The sequence below is a fragment of the Calidris pugnax genome, unplaced genomic scaffold, assembly GCF_001431845.1.
Source record: "Calidris pugnax isolate Ruff unplaced genomic scaffold, ASM143184v1 scaffold38, whole genome shotgun sequence".
NCBI classification, from domain to species: domain Eukaryota; kingdom Metazoa; phylum Chordata; class Aves; order Charadriiformes; family Scolopacidae; genus Calidris; species Calidris pugnax.
Window position 1 is genome coordinate 8679755 of NW_015090995.1, and position 20850 is coordinate 8700604.

At 39.5% G+C, this 20850-nt stretch overlaps 1 protein-coding gene across 1 annotated transcript in view; it reads left to right on the top strand.

The window, feature by feature from the left end:
• Positions 1-20742, top strand: part of LONRF3 (LON peptidase N-terminal domain and ring finger 3) — a 20922-nt gene extending 180 nt beyond the window's left edge. The window contains exons 2-13 of the mRNA XM_014954915.1: positions 67-543; positions 1676-1794; positions 2386-2508; positions 4650-4805; positions 6175-6409; positions 7130-7220; positions 10444-10558; positions 10980-11101; positions 11762-11920; positions 12960-13122; positions 13976-14125; positions 14880-20742. Of these exons, the coding sequence (XP_014810401.1) occupies positions 67-543; positions 1676-1794; positions 2386-2508; positions 4650-4805; positions 6175-6409; positions 7130-7220; positions 10444-10558; positions 10980-11101; positions 11762-11920; positions 12960-13122; positions 13976-14125; positions 14880-15038 (2069 nt within the window). The 3' untranslated portion in view covers positions 15039-20742. The remainder of the gene's footprint in view (positions 1-66; positions 544-1675; positions 1795-2385; positions 2509-4649; positions 4806-6174; positions 6410-7129; positions 7221-10443; positions 10559-10979; positions 11102-11761; positions 11921-12959; positions 13123-13975; positions 14126-14879) is intronic.
• Positions 20743-20850: the final 108 nt, after the last annotated feature.

Sequence of the window (20850 nt, forward strand, 5' to 3'; positions counted from 1 at the left end):
CACCTGCCGCCGCAGCAGCGCCCGGAGCCCCAGCTGGTGCTGCAGCTGGCGGCCGGGGCTCTGCAGGCGCAGAACTTGGAGCTGTCGGGCGGCGGCGGCGGCCTGGGGCCCGAGTGGCAGGGGCTCGGGCGGAGCAGCTGGAGAAGCTGGTGGAGTGCCTGGCGCAGAGCGTCCGGATCAAAGAGGGGCTGCCCGCCGCCGGGAGCGGCCCCCCGCAGCCCCGCGAGTGGGACGTCTTCAGGTGCCGCAAATGCCAGGGCTTCCTCTTCGAGCCCGTTTCCTTGCCTTGCGGACACACGTTCTGCAAAAAGTGCCTGGAGAGGGACCGGGCGGCCGGGTCCCGCTGCGTCCTGTGCAAGGAGGAGGAGGGCGGCGCGGCGGCCGGGCAGCTCCTGCGGGTCAATGTCATCCTCAGCAACCTGCTGGCCAAGTGGTTCCCCTGCCAAGTGAAGGCTTCGCAGCTCAGGCACGAAGGGAACCTGCTCTACAAGGAGAAGAAGCTCCAAGCCGCCCTGCAGAAGTACAACGAAGCGGTCAGCCTAGGTAACGGACTCCCCCCCCTTCACCCCCCTCGGCCCCCAGCGCCGCGGGGGAAGGCAAGTTTCCACCGGCCGGGGCTCGCCGGCGCCTCTCGCCCCGCCGAGCCCCCGGGTGGGCCGGGGGTGGGGGTGTGTGTGTGCCGGGGCCGCGCTGCCGCCGGCTCCCCGCGGCGGGTGGTGGGGGAGCCCCGGGGAGGGGCAGGGGCCCTTCGGCCCGTAGCGAAACTGGGTCAGGAGAGCGGCGGTTGCATAAGGCGGAGCCCGCGGTCCGGCCCGGCTCCCCCCGGCCGTTGTGTAACCGGAGGGAGCGGGGCCGCCGGGCCCGGGGGCAGCCCGCCGCTCCCCGGTAAGGGTGTGGGGTTGTGTCCCCACTCCTTCCCCGGGGGAGCGGGGTCCGGGGCGGGCGGCTCCCCGCACCCCATCGCCCGGAGCGGCCGCGGGGCCGAGCGGGGAAAAAGTTCTGCTGCCGCCGTTTGGCTCTAGTTTGAGGAGAAGCAACTGCAGGCAGTGAGAGGGAATTAAAGGCGAGGGGTCAGGGATAAGAGTTTCAATTAAACGAAAGAGTGTTCCAAACAACAGCATCACAGCCTTCATCCAGGACACACCGTGTCTGGAGGCGACAGCACGCAGTGTGTGTAACCAGGAGATCCCCTCACCTGCGCTGCTGTAGCGTCCTCTGAGCCTTGTCGTTGTCACTTGTTCTCCCCTTGTTGAGCTGTGGCACGAAAAGATCCTGATGTACCGTTTAAAAACTTCAGTACTAAAAATTTGGAAACTCCTCCTTGCAGTATGACAGCATTCCTCTTGCCCCCTTAAATGTCTCCTGAATGTTTCTATCAACCATCTGATCCTCAGTCAGGGCTGGTAATTTATTGTGTGAGCGTCTCAGCATTTATTTATGCAATGTTCCCTGCAGTTATATAATACATAGCTGACACTTTGCCTGGAGTTGCCCAAAAAGGTTTCCAGATTTCAGTTAGTGCAGTTATTTAAAGACTGGATATTTTGTGGGTTTGTACAACTTGGAAGCACCAACATGTGGGTTTTTAAAAAAAAAAAAATTAAAATTAAAGTATAAAGCTTATGTAATTAATTTTAAATTCACTTCAACTAACCAATTTTTCTATTTCCTACAGCTCCAAATGACCACTTACTATACAGCAACCGGTCCCAGATTAACTCTACTTTGAAAGCTTGTGAAGATGCGTTGCACGATGCAGAAACAGCGTGCAGACTGCAGCCGTACTGGTTGAAAGTAAGTTCTGACTCCAGCTGTACTTTGTTTTAAAACCTTGATAGTGCCCTGATAGAAGACCGTTAGAATGGTCACAGAGATGAATCTGAAGGAGGCTTTAAGTCCTGTAACTTCCTGGGCTCCTGTGATGTACAGACATTTAACCATGATATTCTTGAGCTTCCTGGGGTAAAGGAAGAGAGTTAGAATCCTGGAGGATGAGCTAACGCTACTGTCTTTGACCTGGATGAATCTCAAGTTCATGAACTCTCTCTCTAAAAATTCTATAAGGACGTAATGACTATTTTAGGAGATTGATGTAGGGGATGTAGATTTCTCCCAAGATCACTTGGGAGAACACTCTCTTGGTGCTGTGAGAATCATACTTGTTTGAGTTAGAGAATATCCTAATTCTGTCTGTAAGTTTTCAGGACCATTGTGGTTAAAACCCCAGGCACTGCTGGTGTCTAAGTATAGCAGATAGTTACAGTGATTCTCCCTCCTTAACTTTTTCTTCTCCGGAAAGATCTTTTGTAATTTCATCTTGGTTTTATTGCATAGTCTCATGACAAAAGAGTAAAAGCTGCAAAATACGGATGTGTTTCATTGCAGGGTCACCTAAGGAAAGGACAAGCATTAGCAAATCTGGGGAAAACAGAAGAAGCTTTAAGAGAGTTTCTGTTCTGCCTTGCTCTAGATACTGGGAACAAGACAGCCAAGTCTGAGGCACAAAAGGTGAGTTCCCTAAATCATTGTTTTCAGTAGCCTTTCATAAAGGAGGATAGGAATTTTTCTTCTCTCTTTCCTTCCTCCTTTCTTGTTACTGCAAAGAGCTGGATGGAGAGGTATATCCAGACTGGTGTTCAAACTTGAGTCGTGTGTATTGCTTACTTGAAGTTGGGGAGGCAGCAAGAAAATGTACTTAGCAGGCACTATGTGGAAACAGTTACGCCGTTAGCATCAGCAAATCTGAAGTAAAACCCAGTTGTTAATAATTGCCACCCACAGACTATTGTGATTCTTTACAGTCAAATTTCTAATGTGTTTCCTAGCTTGGCAACATATTACTGACAGCAGTGCAGAAGAGGGGGAGTTGCCATTGAATGTTGTCTCAGGCCATTGACTGTAGAACGCAACACGCAGCACCCCTCACACTCCACTTGGGAGCAGCAGCTCCCTTCCTACTGCCAGCCGTGCTGCGCCGAGTATCGGTGTGTGAAGGCGGTGTGAAAGGAAGCAGTCAACAAAAGAAGAGCTGCTTTAAAATAGTTTTTAAAGGTTGCTAATAATTAATGCTACATAAGCAAAAAATAGATCTGCACAGAGGCTTTTTTCAGTAGCAGCCTAAGATGTGGTGTGTGATTCTTAAACAGCTTTTGTGAATGCTGCTCTGGTTAGCATGCCCCTCAGATCTCTGATTTCCTGTAAATCAGTTTTTTGACACTTGAGCATTTTTTCTGTTGTCGTAGCTGAAAGGCTCAGCATTGCAGTGATAGTTTAGGGTAGCAGAAATGTAACAGTTTTATTATCCTTGTACTGAATTTTCTTTTATGGCAGTGCATTCATGCTTTTCTCCATCACTGGTGGCATGAGAATTTCTGGTGTTTCTGTGTGCTGTAATACATAAGGCTTTCTAAAAGCACAGTAGGATTCTTACAGTAAGCACTGTTCATGAAGGTAACTGAGTGTAACCTGGATGGCTGTAGTGCAATCAACTTATTTTGCATATGGTTGAGATTTCAATCTCCTGTGAGGTTTTTTGCAACTGATATTTGGGGGTTTTGTTTGATGGTGGTTTGTGGGTTTTTTCCAATGGGTTCCATGCAGTCTTTCACTGTCATTGTGTCATGATTTGTTCTCATAGTCATGGTGGGAGACTTCCTGTGCACTAGAGCGAGAAGAACAGGAACAAATAGATATGTTTCTAAATTCAGACTCCAAATAGCCTTATCCAAGACACTTAATTTCTGAGCAGTGGGGTTCTGAGAAAAACTAGGCTTCTTAAGACTGAGAGAATTACTGGTGCACTCATCAGACACAGAGTTCATCCATGATGCAATAATCTACTGGGTCATTTCCAAGGCTGTTTGCATAACAATGACATACTACATTTTACCAAATTCTTTTGATGCAGCTGTGATGTTCTGCTTGTAGTAACTGTCCATGTTAGTTTTGACACAATGTGATCCTGTGGAATCCTTTTTGGCTCTAAAAAGAAATCTTATCTGTCGTGTGGCTTCCTCGGGCATGAGCAGGATCACCTCATTAGTATGTCGTAATTAGTTTTTGAAGTGTGAATCTTTCATTCAGCTCTGCTTTTTTCCGTAATCATCTAATAAGCTTTGCTGTACAAATAGCTACAAGCTGCTACTTGAAACAGATTCACTTATTTTCTGATAGCAAAGGAAAAAAATAGCATTTTTCTACTGCCTACATTTTTTTGTGTTCTCATGTAAGTGAATTAAAAATAGCTACAGTTTACAATATCAGAGACTTACTTAACTGAACTTGGATTAAAACTGTGAGATGAGTGCTTTCTGTAAACTCCACTGAAAGCTTCTGATGTGTAGCAAAAAACATTTAAGAAGTTAGTACTTCCTCGTGTGCTCTGAATTGCAGGACAAAGATGTGTGTGTCGCATCACAGAGAATGGTTAATAACTTCATTGGCTTATTTAACTCTGTCTCTTGCTGTCTGCTTGGCCTATGTTGCATTAGCTCTTGCACTTCTTTTTTTTCTTAGCCTAGTCTAAAGGGCTCTTTAAATGGTTTTAACAAAGTCAAGGATGCTTCTTTGAGCTTTTCCCTTACTTGCTTTTTCATTTAGAGGTTGCAAGGAAGGAACTAAGCAGTGAAGTATTCTGTTTTATATCACAGCTTCTACTTAGTTTGTTTTCACTCATCCCGGGAAATGCTCAGGAACACTTACCCGATATCCTGCAGCTGTTGTCACATCACTCTAGATTAAAGGGGAATCTCCTAAATTCAGTGGGATCTGGAGGCACCAGCCATAACCTACAAAGGTTGCTCAAGGTAAAGATCAAGTCTGATGTGTGGTTCTTAATTTGTTGTGTGTGTTATATTCACATTGAGAAGCCTTCTCTCCTTTTTCACCTCTGGGAGACAGCAGGATACATTTTCTGATTTTTACTGAGTTTCAGAAGATACAAACCAATGTTGATTTACTGTAGTTTCTTTATCTGACTTCTTTAATAGAAGTCCTGTGGTGGTGTTCTGATAAATTTTATGCCAGAGTTGAGTGGGTTTTATTCTTGCAATTGCTTTAGCTCTTCCAAATAGCTGGTAGTGGGAGAGATACCCTCAAAAGCTGTGAAATGCTAAAATCTAGGGTTTCAGCTTGAACTGTAACTGATGATGTCAGTGACAATCATCCTGCATTCAGATTCTGTACACTGCTGAGAGGTTATTGTAGAGCTGCATAAGATATATTAGCTGCTCCCTACATTTGGTTTTACAGCCGTAGTTTGGTAAATGGCTGTAGATGTTTACTTATATTCATGGGCTTGCAAGGACCACTTTTGCTTCACCAAAGCCTGAACTTTGAGGATAGGTTTTGCATACACTGTGTATGTAGGAGAAAAGTTACTAGTCCTTACAAACAAAAATGGTAGGTGTTGAGCAGCCTTGTTGAGACTGATAAGAACAATCAGTGTCATTGCCTTCTGGAAAGGCTACTAGGATGTTCTGACAAGAAAATTTTTTTTGTATGACCCTTTCATGAAGTCATTTGAGGGAAGGTTCACTCCATCTTTCTGCATGCTACACATCACCACAGCCCACAATATCTGCTTTCTGGTTCATCTGGGGAGTTGATGTGACAAGCGGATAGGTGATGTCCTGTGTAATGGCTGCTCACAGGTTGTTCTGTAGCCATAATGGGATAAAAACTGATCGTTTCATCCTTTGTGAAAGAAATTTGTCTTGCTAAAGGAAGCTCTGTGCATTTTCTGTTGTAAATTTTGTGTGTTTATACTGCTTCCTTAAAATAAATCTGCATTATGTTTATTTTGAGAGTCGATACCATCATTATAATATAAAAAATATGCATTTTTCCATAGGTTAAGTGATAAAAGTATATTTAACCTGAGATTTTGCCACATTTCAGCCTGAATCAAGTTTCATGACCAAGTTATAAAGCCACACAAAAGGGCTGAAAATATTCAGTGCCGTGGTGGGGGAGGAGGGAGGCAGAGGGTGGGAAATGGTTTGCTCCTTTTTTAATTGAAATCAGGCCCTGACACAGCAATTCTCAAACTGTGGCTTCTTGACCTACACAGTCCTTCTTGGTGATCCGTAACATTAGAGACTTATGAGAGGTTTGGGGTTTTTTCTTTACAAGTTGTTGGAAGATTGCTCTAATGTCAAACCTCTCTTCACACAGGTAAATGTGGAGCAGAAAAAGGGTTTTCCTGTTCAAGAGGAACCAAATGTAACTTCTGGTAGTTTGAGGAAATCTATACAGATCACAGAGAGCAAAAAGGAAGAGGAGGAGAACAAACTCACCTCCATGCCAGAGAGTACCTTTCTCATTTCTGAGAAGTGCAGTCTCCTGAAGAGGAAGTGCTGCTCAGAGGAGATGCGAAATGCTGAGGTACCCTGCAAACTGATGAAGAAAGGTATGTTTAATTATGCACAGGATAAGTTCCATGGCATGCAAGCAGTGGGAATTTTGAAATTTTGTTTTTATAAAACTTAGAGAAAAAGGGTCCAAATTACAACTTAGCTTTTATATTTTCTCATTAGCCTAATTAGGACATGATGTAGAATCTCCGTTGTGTGTATATAACAAAAAAAATACAAAAAAAAAACCCCACTAAAAACCAACCAACCAAAAATGTCTAAAAAGGGGGCTAAGAAGGTTGGGTGAAGTGCTTGTTGATCAGCAGAGCTCCAAACCTTCTAAGTAACATCAATGCCGCGCATGGATCAATTAAAAAGGTTGTTTAAAAGCACAAATTCTGTTTGTTCATGATATCTGGCCTTGTTTTCATGCTGTGGGATGTATTTACAATGGTATGACAGAAAAATTTGTCTCACTTTAGACTTCCAATGCCAGTAAAAAATGTTTTGATGTTAGTTGTTATTGCAAGGCTAAATTCAGCCCTCTGTTAGTGGGTATAATGTCACCAAAATTCAGGGGATTGTGATGACCCGTGCCAAGGCTGAATTGGATGCTTTGCATAGAAAATTATTGTAATGATGCTTAATGGTTCAGTAACTTGAAAGTTGATAAATAGACATTTAAATATTGGATGCTGTTTGTAGGTACATGGAATACCATTGCGTTTACATAGTTCTGTTCAATTACATTATAATATGTTTGTTGTTATTGATAGATGCAGTTGATACTAAGGGAAATAGTACTGGACAACATATTCCATTTGGATTTGTGGATCCATCAGATTTGGACTGCTCCCTGTGTATGAGGTATTCATTGCTTTCTCATGTATGTCCCTAGCTTTTTAGCTGTTTCTCTTTCCCTTTTATGACCTAGAGGTTTTCTAACTTGATACTTATTTTTCTCTCTGACTTGAAATTAGTTTTTATTGTAATTGTTACTCCAGTGATACATTTCTGGACCTTTGGTTCTGAATGCTGTTGATGAATGGGAACTTTTTGATCTGCTGTGGGCTAGTGATTGTTTGGGAGGGGTCACAAGAGGTGACGTGAGGGTTAAGCGTGTTAGTGAAGGTGTCTGGAAGATTTCCTCTCACCGCTCACACACCCCCACCCACTGACACACATAGTGCACAAATCCACAGTTTGTCCTTTGGAATTTGTAGAGCTGTGTACGATGTTATATAATGCACAAAATAGCAAAAGAGACCACATCCCATGAATATTCCAGATTTACATATAAAATACTGTGGTGCTGCTATTGCAATAGGAGGATCTTGCAAGCAAACGAGCGTGTTTTTCCTCTGTTGCTTAAGAGATGTGTTCCGTAGTTTACTAAGGCCATCACTCCACTTGCTTAATGAACTCTTCTTCCAGTTGAACAACAGTTCTACTTCAGGACAGCAATAATTTAGTAGTTAGTGGTAGTAGTTATAAACTACACCTATTTCAGTACTTGTTTTGTAAAAAACATTTTAACTTTGGCAAATATACACATGGAGTTCTGTCACTGACTTAGAAGGAAATATGGGGAAGGTGTTTCACAGGGATCTTGACCTCTGCAGTGAGTGTTGCTTAGGTTTGTCTTTTTAATTACCCAGATTTATCAATAATGCACGTTGGGGCTAGTTTTGCACCATGTTTAAATTCTTAATTAGCAAATAGTCTCTTTATGCATTTATTTCTGCATTTCTGAAATCCTCTGCTTTGAGAAATCTGGATTTGCTTTGTTTTGTTGTTTGTGTGCAGCGGCGGGGGGCTTCAGTATATTTCAGACAAACTGAAACCTGTGGGGGTTTCAGGGAATCAAACTGCTGTGTTTGATTCACTCCTGCTTGAAGTGAATCAGATCTGCCCCTTCTCCCTCTGTCTGCTGACGGCTGAGATGTGCTCCCAAAGTTTATACAGCTGTCAAAACACTTGATACTGCTAAGAGGAAAACTTTCCTTTAACAGAAAGCCACACAATTAGTCTTAGCTGGTTTTAATGAGTCTGTATGTTTATGATCATTATATCCACAATGCATTTTTCCGATGTTTTTAATAAAATTAACTAGCCCTACTTTCTCATCCTCTATGCTGAATCAGAAGGAGCCAGACTACAATGCATTTGTAAAGGAATTAGCTCAAGGATTGCTGATTCCCTTACAGGATAGAGGATGGGGATGCTGATCTTATAATTGCAGTCGCAAATACAGGCCTTGCATGGAGAAGGATGTTGGCTTTGTAACCTCACTGCAACGATGAAAGCTTGCGCTAAGGGAAGCTGTCACAAGTGTTTTTTCCCTGCTATTAATAAAGATTGATCATAATTATTTCCTGCTATGTTCTTCAGAAGTATTTTAGGGATTTGGATCCTGAGATACTTTGGACTAATTACCTAGTAACCTACTGACCTGTTCACAATTAACTGCAGGAACTGTTATTAACCTATTTGTCTGATGGAGTGGCCAAAATGTTATTGATCTACATTTGCTCCAGCAGCAAGCAAAAAATAAAAAGTAATAAAGCATTAGTCAGCAGGAGTGAATATTTAGTGTCTGCTGTTACAATAACTTAAAATGATGTCATGATAAATCTTGGTGTATAGTGTTTCTTTCTGCAAGTCACGAGGGTTGGTCCAGGTCCCCATAGAGTCATTGGGAAAAAGCTGTTGCTGGGTTTTGTGAGAGCTAGGGCGGAATCCTGCATTTTAACAGGAATTTCTTGTCTTTCTGCTAATGTTTCAAATAAAGTAAGCCACTACTAAATAATTATGCAAAACAATACTTACTGAAACAGTGTAGAATTTGGTATTTTACATAGTTTACAGCAAAGAGGTAACCTTGGTGCACTGAGGTTTCTGTTTGTGAAATAATTAACAAGGCTTTTCAGTTACACAGTCAAGTTGCAATAAGACAGGTGGGGTATTTTAGATAATTCTTCCTATTTTCCCTCGATTAATTTTCAATATTTACAGTAATGACATTTAATAAACTGGCTATGGCAATCTTGTTAAGAGCCAATTATGTTCTTAAATACACTCATTTTGTTAAAGATGCTAATAAATGTGGGTTTACATATTTATAATTTCCACATGTAGAATAGAACTTAGTGTACTCTTTTGATAAAATGTAATATTTTAAAGTAAACTTATTAATTCACTTGACTTATAATTAGACTAATATTTAAGACTTTAAAATGCTTAGACAGTGTTGTAAAATACAGTATATGGCAAGCAATTTAATTTCTAGTTTCAAATGTTTTCTACATTAAAAAACACAAAACCACAAACTTCCATGTTATTTACATCTTAAGGCACTTATGGTAAGGAAATATATCACTTTGCAAGATCACATAATCAGAACAAGTAAAAAAATCCTTACATGAAAATAAGTGTCACAGAGGTACTTGAAATGGGTAAAGATTAGATCCCATGATACTTTGAAGACTTGGCCTTATGTATTTAACTATTTTTCTAGATGAAACATGAACCTAATGCCACTCATTTTCCAGAAAAGCAGTCATTTGATGGTTAAAAACTGTTTATTCCAACAAAACTGCTTTCCAAGTCCACATTAGAGTTGGCAATAGTAGTTTATTGCAATCACTTATGTGGGCTATTACTGCAAATAGCTATTTTGTGCTTAGCTCTACACATACAAGTAATCACATGATTTCCACAGTAATAGTTGTGCAAGTATTGCTCAATTTCATTAGGAAAAAAATCAAATGGTCCAACTTCTGCTTATATTTATCACTCACACAGAAAAAAAATAAATCTTGGCTTATTGGAAGTTTATGACAATATTCTCTCACATTTGCTGGAATCGGAGTTCATGGGCTGCCTTTCACACTTGGTGGCAATAAGAAAGTCTGTAAACTCAATAAATAGAAAAGTTGATTGAAGAAATTAAAAGCAAGGAACAATTTTATCCCTGGGGTAGTCAGCAGTTAAATTAGCAAATGAATACAGCTTTATTTTTCTGGTAGCAGCTTTTTTTTTACTTTGGTACACGATATTGTTGTCTCTTTTTTTTTTTTTTCCAATCCAGGCTCTTCTATGAACCTGTCACTACACCTTGTGGACACACCTTCTGCCTCAAATGTCTTGAGAGATGCCTGGATCACAACCCAAAATGTCCCCTGTGCAAGGAAGGGCTCTCGGAGGTAATGATGCTTGGATTTTCTCAGCATAAATTAAAGGGCATGGGATAGGATCTAGCAGCACCTTTAGAAAACTTTGATATTTCCCAACTCAAAATAAATATTACGTAACTTAAGAATGTACTTTTAAAATGCTCTTGTTGACTTAGCATGGATAGTCTCCTCTGTTCAAACCTTAGGGCCAGACCTGTACTTAGAAAATCTGTAGATGATTTTACTTGCCAGATTTTCCAAGATAATGCCCATAACATAGGGAATGGTTCAATAAACAACTCTTCAGTTGCAGTGCAAGCTTAAAAGATCATTTTGATGTGCTCTGGACCTAAAAAAATGGAGATAACGGATGACTGCCTTGTGCATAGGCACCACACACTTTGAAATGCCAGACATTACCTGTAACTGCTTGCCTGTGTTTTTACTGCAGTGTTTGGCTATGAGGAAATACTGCAAAACAGTACTAATGGAGGAGTTAATAGCTAGATATCTTCCAGAGGAACTCACCGAAAGAAGAAAGATTTATGAAGAGGAAATAGCAGAGCTTTCCAAGTACGTAATCCATTTATGTAAAATCCAATCTTTAATGCCACTGCGTGAGGTGATGAATGGTTCCTGGGCCTGGGGAACACAAGCTAAGAAGCTGACAAAGGAGCTTCTTTCTTGATATCGTGTAATTTCAAAGAAAACAGGTGAAATTGTGCTTTGAGTTAGCATAAAAACACGATACTGTGTTAAACAACAAACAGAAGTAGAAGAAATGCAAAAGGTTGCTTTATAAACAAAGTATAAAGCAATGTGGTTGCTTTCAGTGGCCCTCGGTGAAAGCCACGGGGTGAGACAATAGGTGGAAGTAGTCTCCCAGGCTAGGGGTTTGAATGTACTGGGTAGGGAAGAAATGGGATTAAGGAAAATAAAGTAAATAAAAGCAATAATAGAGATGCATCAATGCTCTCATTAGTAAAACCAGAAAGCATAACAAAATTCTTCTGCTACTAAGTGGTATATCACTTTCCATACTGTCTAATCAATTAAGGGGAAAAATAATTTTAGTTTGTATTCACTCTGTTAAGAATTTTAATCCAAAGATGCTATAGTTTTTATTTAAAGATACCATCATTTTAAAGAATATGTTATTGCATAAAAAGTATTTGATACCTTGTCAGTAGTTTAGTAAAATGCCATATCTGATTTGTCCTTTCTTTCTTACAGCCTAAATAAGAATGTTCCTATATTTGTCTGCACAATGGCTTACCCTACAGTCCCGTGCCCTTTGCACATTTTTGAGCCATGTTATCGCCTGATGATTCGAAGGTGCATGGAGACTGGCACCAAACAATTTGGGATGTGCATCAGCGACCCTGTAAAGGGGTGAGTGAGCAGCAGCCTCGGACCATGTGATGTACCCCACTTAGTCTGGAGCAAGTCTCTTTGGAAAGGTGCAGAAAGGTCCATGGCTGCGATAATTTTTCAGTAGGAAAAAATCTTCCTAATCAGGCCAGTTAAAGACACTGAGAAGACTGAAGTTTCTCTCTTGAGCACTTAGATTCTGACTAATATGACTGCCCGTTTTTCTTCAAACATGTAGCTAGTGTGTATTATGTGAAGCTGAGCTGCAGACCTCCTGTCAGACAGGAAAAGGTTTTTGTACTGCTTTGAAATCTGTTGAATGCTTTGGGACAAGAAATTGAGTTGAAACGGCAGTAAGGTGTGTTGGTGGGTTCAGTGTTTTTAAAAAAATATGGAAAGAATAAGTAAGCTATTGAGAGAGACTTACATCCTCACTGTTCTGAATATAGTGGAGGCTGCAGAGGTACAACAGGACCTCCATAAAAGCTGGCTGGATATTTACATTGAGCCACTTACAGTCAGTCTAAGGTAATTTGACCTTAATGTCTGTCTCTGTATTTAGCTTTCCTCCCTTCTTTTTAGAGGGTATATCTACAGGGTACGTATACACCATAAAAAGTATGTTTGGCACAAAGTAACACACCTTCAAAGTAAAATCTGGTGAAATGGTGGAAAACCTTTTTTTCCTTTACAGATTTTATAGTTTTTCCATAATTCTAATATCCTGAATTGCGCTTGTTCTTTTATAAACACAGACTGATCATATTAGGATTATGGAGAAAGTGTGCTTTTGAGCTGTGTAACTTTGTTTCATAAGATGTTCCCTGTATTCCAAAATATGCAGTTAGTGCTAATCAGATTAGACAGCCTGAATCTTCCTGATAGTTTTGAGAACAATTGTGGAATAATTTGAACTACAGCAGGTCAGTGCTATGAACAATGGAAATGAGCTGACACTGGTAAATACCTTTGTGGTAGGGACTGGCTGTATGGCAGTTCTGTGGAACGAAGGGTGGAGAGAATAAGACTTGTTTACTTGCTTTTGTTCTGATTTCAATAGGTTTGCAGATTATGGCTGCATTCTGGAGATAAGAAATGTTGAATTCTTTGCTGATGGTCGCTCTGTGGTAGACAGCATCGGCAAGAGGAGATTTAAGGTGATACAGCACAGCCAGCGTGATGGCTATAATACAGCAGATATTGAGTACATTGAGGATCAAAAGGTAAATTTAGAAATATTTCATTTAAACTGTATTTCACATGTAATACAGTGAATATGTGAAATACATGTGAAATTCTAAGCACATGTGTTTTCAGTGAGTTTTTTTTTTGTAAAACAGTTTCTAGTAAAACAAATCTGTGGTATTTACTAACTGCTTATGGTTAAAGATGGAGAACATAATAGTTACCAAAAGCATACACACACACTTCTCATATACTGAAGAATGTTTTTCCTAGAGGTTTTTAGCAGAAGACAAAACTGAGTCCAGGATAAGATATACCTCTCTTCTGGACAGAATAACTGCAGTTTTTAAGGGGGTGGGGAGGACACAGACTCCCTTTGCATGGAAACCAATTAGAAAACTCCCATGTGGGTAAGAAGGAGCAGGATTGGGTCCACTGCATCTTCAAAATTATTTACATTAATTCATATTAAAAGAAAAATACATGTAGGCAGTTAAAATATTCTGGGTGATATATGAGCTTCTGGTATACGATGGGAAGATAAAATGTCTACTCTGAGGAGCTGCTAATAATTTAAAAAAAAAGCTTTGCATAATTTTCTGTGTTGTATGGTGTTTATATAACGGTTTTCTCATGTAGCAATCCAGAAAGTGCTTGTTCTGCAAATGGGTATCTTTGATTTTGAATATAGGGTAAGAAATTGAAGGATTTGATAGATGGGGTGGGGGAGGGAGGGGAGGAGGCAAATGGGGGACACAAAACTAGCTTTCAGGTTTTATCCCAGAACTCTTGGCATGCTTCTCTTTCTTTTTCTCTCCCCTCCCCACTGTGCCTTCCCCAACACGCAGACTGAACTAACAGTAACCTTGCCCCTCTCTTTACTCATTTCAGGTGCAAGGACAAGAGTACGCTGCTTTACTTGTTCTCCACGATTCTGTCTATGATCAGGCATATATGTGGTTTAACTCCCTCAAACAAGCACTCAAAAGTCGAATTCTCAGTCATTTTGGTCCAATGCCAGCTAAGGATCCCGACCCACAGGTACCCAGAATCAGTGGCTTATGTAACTTTCCGAGACAGAAATAGCAGGGATATCCGATAAGCTGGGAGGCATTGTGTTTTAAGATGAAAATATGAATGCTCTTCATTTATCCTGCGTAAGCCTAAGTATCTAAGTTATGTTGCCATACACTAGTGGTAGCACTGTTGTGAACAAAAAGCTCGTATTTAACGTTGGTAACTTCCTGAGACTACTTAACCAACTGCATTAATCCCAGGAGATTTAAATGCCTTTTTGCCTACTCTACTCCCCCAATTAAATGGCTGAGAGAAAATAGACCAGAGGAAACTCGGAACTCGTGTTCAAGGACTGCAAATAGGAGGGATCCTAAAATAACAGAATATAACAACAGAAACTAGATAGGGAGTAGTGTCATAAAGTATGAAAAAAGGAGGAAGGAATCCCAGAGAACTGGGTCAATAATAACATGGGAACAAAATACATTAAAAAAAAAAAAACAACAAAACCAACATCAACAAACTAGAAGGCCCAACGTACAAATTGTGGCTAGAAATAGAAATACATCTTGCTTCTGCCTTCATCCTATTTTTAGGAAAGGTGCAACTTGGTTGTAACTTGTTTCAAGCCAACCTGTTACCACAAGCCATTAGGCTGGCAATGAAGTGACCTGTTTCTAGATAGAACTTTCAAAATACAGTATTTTGATAGCAGTCTTCAAAAACAAGACCTTACCATTTATCTGTATCCTAACTTGCATTTTTCCCCTTACTGCAGGCTAACCCTAACGGGCCAGCCTGGTGCTGGTGGGTCCTTGCTGTCCTTCCACTTGAGAACAGAGCTCAGCTCCCTTTCCTTGCCATGAAATCCCTCAAAGACCGCTTGAATGGCATCAGACGTGTCCTTACATTCATGTCTCGTACAAGATCACGGTGATGGTGAGGAGGAGAGCTGTGAAGTCTCCCAGAGTACTTGACTGTAGACTGTCTCTTGTAACTTCATCTAACTGCAATAATGTCTTACAGATTTGAGTGTCAGGATGTTTCAAGCCTGAATTTCAAAGCAAATGAGTTATAAAGAGAAAGGGATGTTTATGGATACTTCAATAGTTTCCATTTGGAACTCTGAGATGATTATTCAATCACTGCACTGCTAAATTAATAACAAAATGTGATAGAACAAAAAGTGATCTTGTTTGCCATAAACCTTTGAAAAAGCTTAAAGGTTTTTTTTAATTTATTTTATTTTTATTTTTTTAGTGGATAAAGGATAAACTGTGCAGTTTAATGTGAAGCAGAAATAATAATGTTAATGCATTATTTCAGTGAACTGCGAAGTCTTTTATTCCAAATGGTTCAGGTTTTATATAGAATTGTGTAAAATAATGTTCACAACTTCCGTTTGATAATTTATTTTTGCACTATGATTTTTTTGTTTCAAAATGTATATTATTTATGTGTTCATTCTCTAAAGGAAGGTGAGCTGCTCTATTTATTTATAGTGTTTTTACCCTGTATTTATGACTGGGGGCAAAATGATGATTCTAGCAGTGCACAAGCAACTGCTTTCATAATTTTTCAGATATTTGTGTTCAAATATTTTGAATGTTTTTCTACTTATCCCCAGTTCTACTGTAGCCTAAGAAGGATTTTTTTTTTCCCCTGCAACAGCCTTCCATGAAGTCTTTGAATACACAGATTATGTCAGAGATGATTCAAGCACAGTTGTTGGAGCTTGATCCTATGCTTGCAACTAGGTTCCTGGTAAAACAAAACAGTCAAGCACATGCTTAACCTTAAGCATGAGTGTTTAAGCACGGGGTAAATTCACGTACTGATCAGTTGATGTCAGTGGGAATTGGCCATAGTGGGTGACAGAAGGATCTGTCAAACCAGGACAGTCCCCTAATTTTTCACAGAACAGAGGATAACTTGGACTTGAATTTATATCTGAACTCTGTCTTGCAAGAATGGATAATGGCTACAAACAACTGCGAAGGAAGAGCCACAATATATGAAAAGTGGCTTCTCCTAAAGAAAACTGGAAGTATTGATATCATTTCATTGTAGGTTACTACACAGACTTTTTTTTTTATCAGCTCTTGTTGATGTTAAGATTAATTTTATTTCTTTTAATTGTTTGGTGGGATTTGGCTTTGGAGTGTGTATATATGGAGGGAGGGGCAGTTATTTTGAATTGTAGGACTCGGAGGGCAGTTTGTGTCACATGAGAAGGAATATGTTGTAATAAATGCTATTTATTTCATCCCAATCTTCAGGTTTCTGTTAGCTTCAAATCTCTACCCAGCCATTGCATTTCTCCTAAGAGACTGGGTAGTGTTGCTATTAATAGTTAACTCCCAAGGAAAACAAGTGAATTTTAGCATGATAACTTTTAGCTATAAAGCAGGTAAAAATAGGGCAGAAATGAGAATAGGAAATATCTTGGTTTTGAGGTGGTTCTTTTTGGTTTTGTGTTTGGTTTTTTTTTTTAAATCAACAGTTCATATACTTGTTTTGCTGCTTTTATTGCTTTCAGTGTATCACTTTCTGGGACTGATCTTGCCTCCTCCTGACTTTGACTTTCACTGATTTAATTGTAAGCAGAACTGGGCCTTTTATTCTAAGCTACTGTTTTTCTTTCTGGTGGCAAAAAAAAAATGATTGAATTGAGTATGTTGTGGAATGCTACATATTCCTTTGTTATTTTTACCCAGAGCAGCACTCTTTGCCATTCCATGCCTTTATGAAAAAATTCAGTACAACTTAATGTCAATTTTTCATGTGGTTTTCTTTTCCATCATCATGTCATCAGAAATATTTATCAGTTAAAAGTAATTTCCATACTGTTATGTTTCCATAAAACTACCTTTGTTTCCCCTCTTGTTAAATTCTATAGAACTTTTCCATAAGGGTACCAAAGAAATGAAGGGAAGACAAAGATGTTTCAACCTTGTGATGCAAATGCAATATATACCCCATGTTTGCATTGAGCTACTCTAGAAATGCTACAACTTACTTCCTTACTGCTAGTTTGCTGCACTTCTTCCATAGGTGGTACTTTACATGCTTTTCTGTAAACAATATATAGAAATACATGTTCTGAACATTACCAAGTGTATGGTGGCTGACACCTGCTATGGCATTTGTCTTCATAAGTCAATAATGAAGTGATTTCTACTTGTTCAGAAGTGAAGCTGCATTAAATGCAATTCTTCCTTAAACCATTATGTATTATTGCAAACATAAGGGGCCCATATTGCTCCCATAGGAAAAAAGCGGTCACTTTGTTACTCTTACCTGTGAGAAAAGGACCTTAAATACCTATTTCAAGCTGTTTTCTCACTGATGTCATTGTTCTTTTATCCTGCATGCTCTGCATTCTTGCATACTCATATTCTGCCTATTTTGTTGATTTAGAAATTGGCATGGACAGAATCCTTGACTTTAAAAGTGAATATTGCCTTTTCTATTAGCCTTGAGTAAAGCTGCCGGGATTTCCTAAGCAGAAACTCGTGTACATGCCCCATATCGTGAGTGCCCAGTGTGTTGCAACATGGAAACACTGGACCTACTGCATGTAATGCATACAGCTGATCTGCATATGCACAGCACATCAAACACATCAAGAAATTTCATCTATCCATGTACAGTAGCATTCTGTCTGGGTCTGCTCTATGGCCGCACATCCTAGATTAATGGCAAGTCTGCAAGCTCCAGCAGAAGAAAAAAAATATTGAGAAACAGATTTACTAGAGAACACAAATCTGTCCAGAAAAAGCTGGGCAGGGAGTAGCCTTTCCCTTCAGTGGGCTGAGACAGGAATGTTTCAGTAATGAGCAAATAAGCAAATAAGAAACAAAAATATCTTCTAGTTATGCTGCAGCCTTGCTGATTTTCTTTTCAGTTGTATTAATCACTACAAGGACCTAAATGCAACATTTATTACAGGCCTGAACAAACAGCCGAACAGATTTAAAAATACCTTCACTTTTATTATAGAAACAACATTGATCGGAGAAAATATTAATTGGGGGAGTATTTTATTTAAGCTTCTCACATTTTTCTAGACCTGAAACCCAGTCCCATAAACCAGTATTGCTAATCTGTTAAAAATAATCATGACTCAAAGTTGTATTTCCTGTGTGGCCAGAATCATTGATTAATCCTTGTTGTGAGGACCTAAAAAATGGATAGGCTTCTTGCTAGTTCTTCAAAGAAGCTAATTTCCATTGACCCTAGATCACTGAGTTATGATTGGAAATAAAAAATTCTATTGTTTTTCACAAGGAAATGTGATCAGTCACTCTGTAAAGAAAAAAAAAGGGGGGGGGGGCGAATACAAAAAGCAAGTCTTCTGTAATGGGGACAGAGGGAGAACCAAGAGTAGATCAAACTCTGAGTAAACCAGTCTCTGGGGCTACATCACCTAAACATCTCCCAGAGACTTCTTGAAAGTTTTAGACTTGCGTTTGTAAGATTTGGCTTAGCTAGGCTTAGCTAGTCTAGCTTACTTCTCTGTAAATGAAGTATTTAACAAAATACATAAAAATAAATAACAAAGACTGGCTGTATCACCTTTCCAAATCCCTGTGCATTTATATTACATAGTTTCTAATTAAAACCAGAAATTTCCTGCAGGAAGTAATACTAATTTCTCATTCCCATATATAGACAGAGTTATGATACGCAAAATAACTTTGCTCTGGCTTTCATGCTCCTTTGTCTAGCTGTAACTTAAGGGGATATGTTTCCATGAACGTAGCTGTTACCTTGGCTGGCTTCCCTTGCTTGAGAGTGAACTTGAGACAGGACTGGATTAATCAGGAAAAATGAAGCCTGACAATGATCTCAGACACAGTTGTAGAAAGTAGTTCAGTAGGTTTAATAATGAAATGATAAAATGATGTGATAGGCCATTATTATGCTAAGTCTTAAGTGACATTCTGGTGTTAATTGTAAAAGTTCCTCTCTTTTTTTTTTTTTTGTTTGAAATGCTGATATTGGATCTTCCATTACCTTGTAGCAATAAGAGATACCAGCTGTCATACTGAGGGGCTGACCATACTGATTGCTTGGCCTATCCCTCTGTCCTGTATGACTAGTTACTAACAGAACACCTGAACTGTGGATTTCTTAATCCAAAGATTACTTTAATCAAAAAAAAAAAAAAAAAAGGATTTGGATGTAGCAGGTCTGGCTTAATCTGTGTTGTAGAGAAGAGCTTTATAAAATGAAGTTTTGCTTTAGATCGCCTTTTCATAGAATCATAGATTACCAGGTTGGAAGGGACCTCAAGGATCTGGTCCAACCTTTCTTGGCAAAAGCATGGTCTAGACAAGGTGGCCCAGCTCCCTGCCCAGCCAGATCTTAGCAGTGTCTGATGTTGGGGAATCCACCACTTTCCTGGGGAGATTATTCCAGTGGCTGGTGGTTCTCATTGTGAAGAATTTTCCTCTTAATGATTTCTACTTGGTGCTGAAGTTTTACTGGTGTTTAAATTAATGATGGGAGTTATATTTAAATGCAGTGTTTAGGAATGGAAAACATGTTCACAAACTTAAGAAAAAAAAAAAGTAAATTAACTACAGGTGTTTTGTGCATAAAAACCCAATGGAACTGTATGCACTTAGGGTAGCGCTCCCCGTTCCCCCAAGCCCTACATCAGAGGAACTCAAACCCTGCTTTCAGCCCTTGCTTAGTTCTCATTTAATTTGTCAGCGTCACAAACTAACTTGTAACTGGTGCAGCATGTGGTTTAGGATCTGGGGTTTATGCCAAAGCCCAGTAAATCAATGAAAGTCTTACAGAAAAATGGTAGTTTCGGCAAAGTCACTATTTTGAGACACTTTGCTAAATAAATGTTGTCTGGGTACAAGAAACTAATCTGCTTAGACAGGATTTAAATGGTGGATAATAAAAAACTGAACAATTACATTGACTTACTCATCCAGGTATCATGTGAAGTGCTTACTAACGTTGGAGTTTCATAAGGTCTAAAGTAACCCTCACATAGAAGTGCCTGTATTCTGTTATTGCCATTCTTGAGCTTTTTAATAGAGTCATAGCCATATATTTTATAAATATAAACATATGCACCTTTAAATCTTTACATTCAATTTGTGGAGCAAAGGTTTACAGAGCAGAAGTGTAGCAAAAACAATGTAATAGCTTCTATAATTCCCTGGTGAGGAACGGGAGAAGTAGAAAAATGAGGAGCAAAAGACTATCTGTGTAAGATGTCTTAATTTGGCACCATATTCTTGTCCAATTTAATTCCATCAAGTTATGTGGTTACAAGAGTGCCAGAAATATATCTATCAAGCCATTTTAAATAAAAAGTTTTGTGGACTTGTATATTCCATTTGTTTGTAAAACATCCTTTTGTGCACTGTAATGAACTTGAAATGGAACTTAAGTTATACTCTCATATCACTGAACAGAGTACTGTTCAGCTACCTCTACGTAAGGTTGAAGTAATTTGTTTTTTCCAGATTTGTTCACATTGTCATATAAAATATATTTTAAAAAAATCATAGTCCAAAGAACCTGTATGTGTTTGTAGATGTACTTATAACTATGTTGTACCAACAAAGTCTGTGTGGAGAGTTGTTTGCTAATTAAAATTTTTGTGTTCTTTACTCTTTGCCTTGCATAACAAAGAACTATGAGGTGAACAAATACTACACTTGAGCTGGTTTTTTAGGTGTTTTAGATAAAGGATCAAAGACCGAATCCTAGATCCTGTA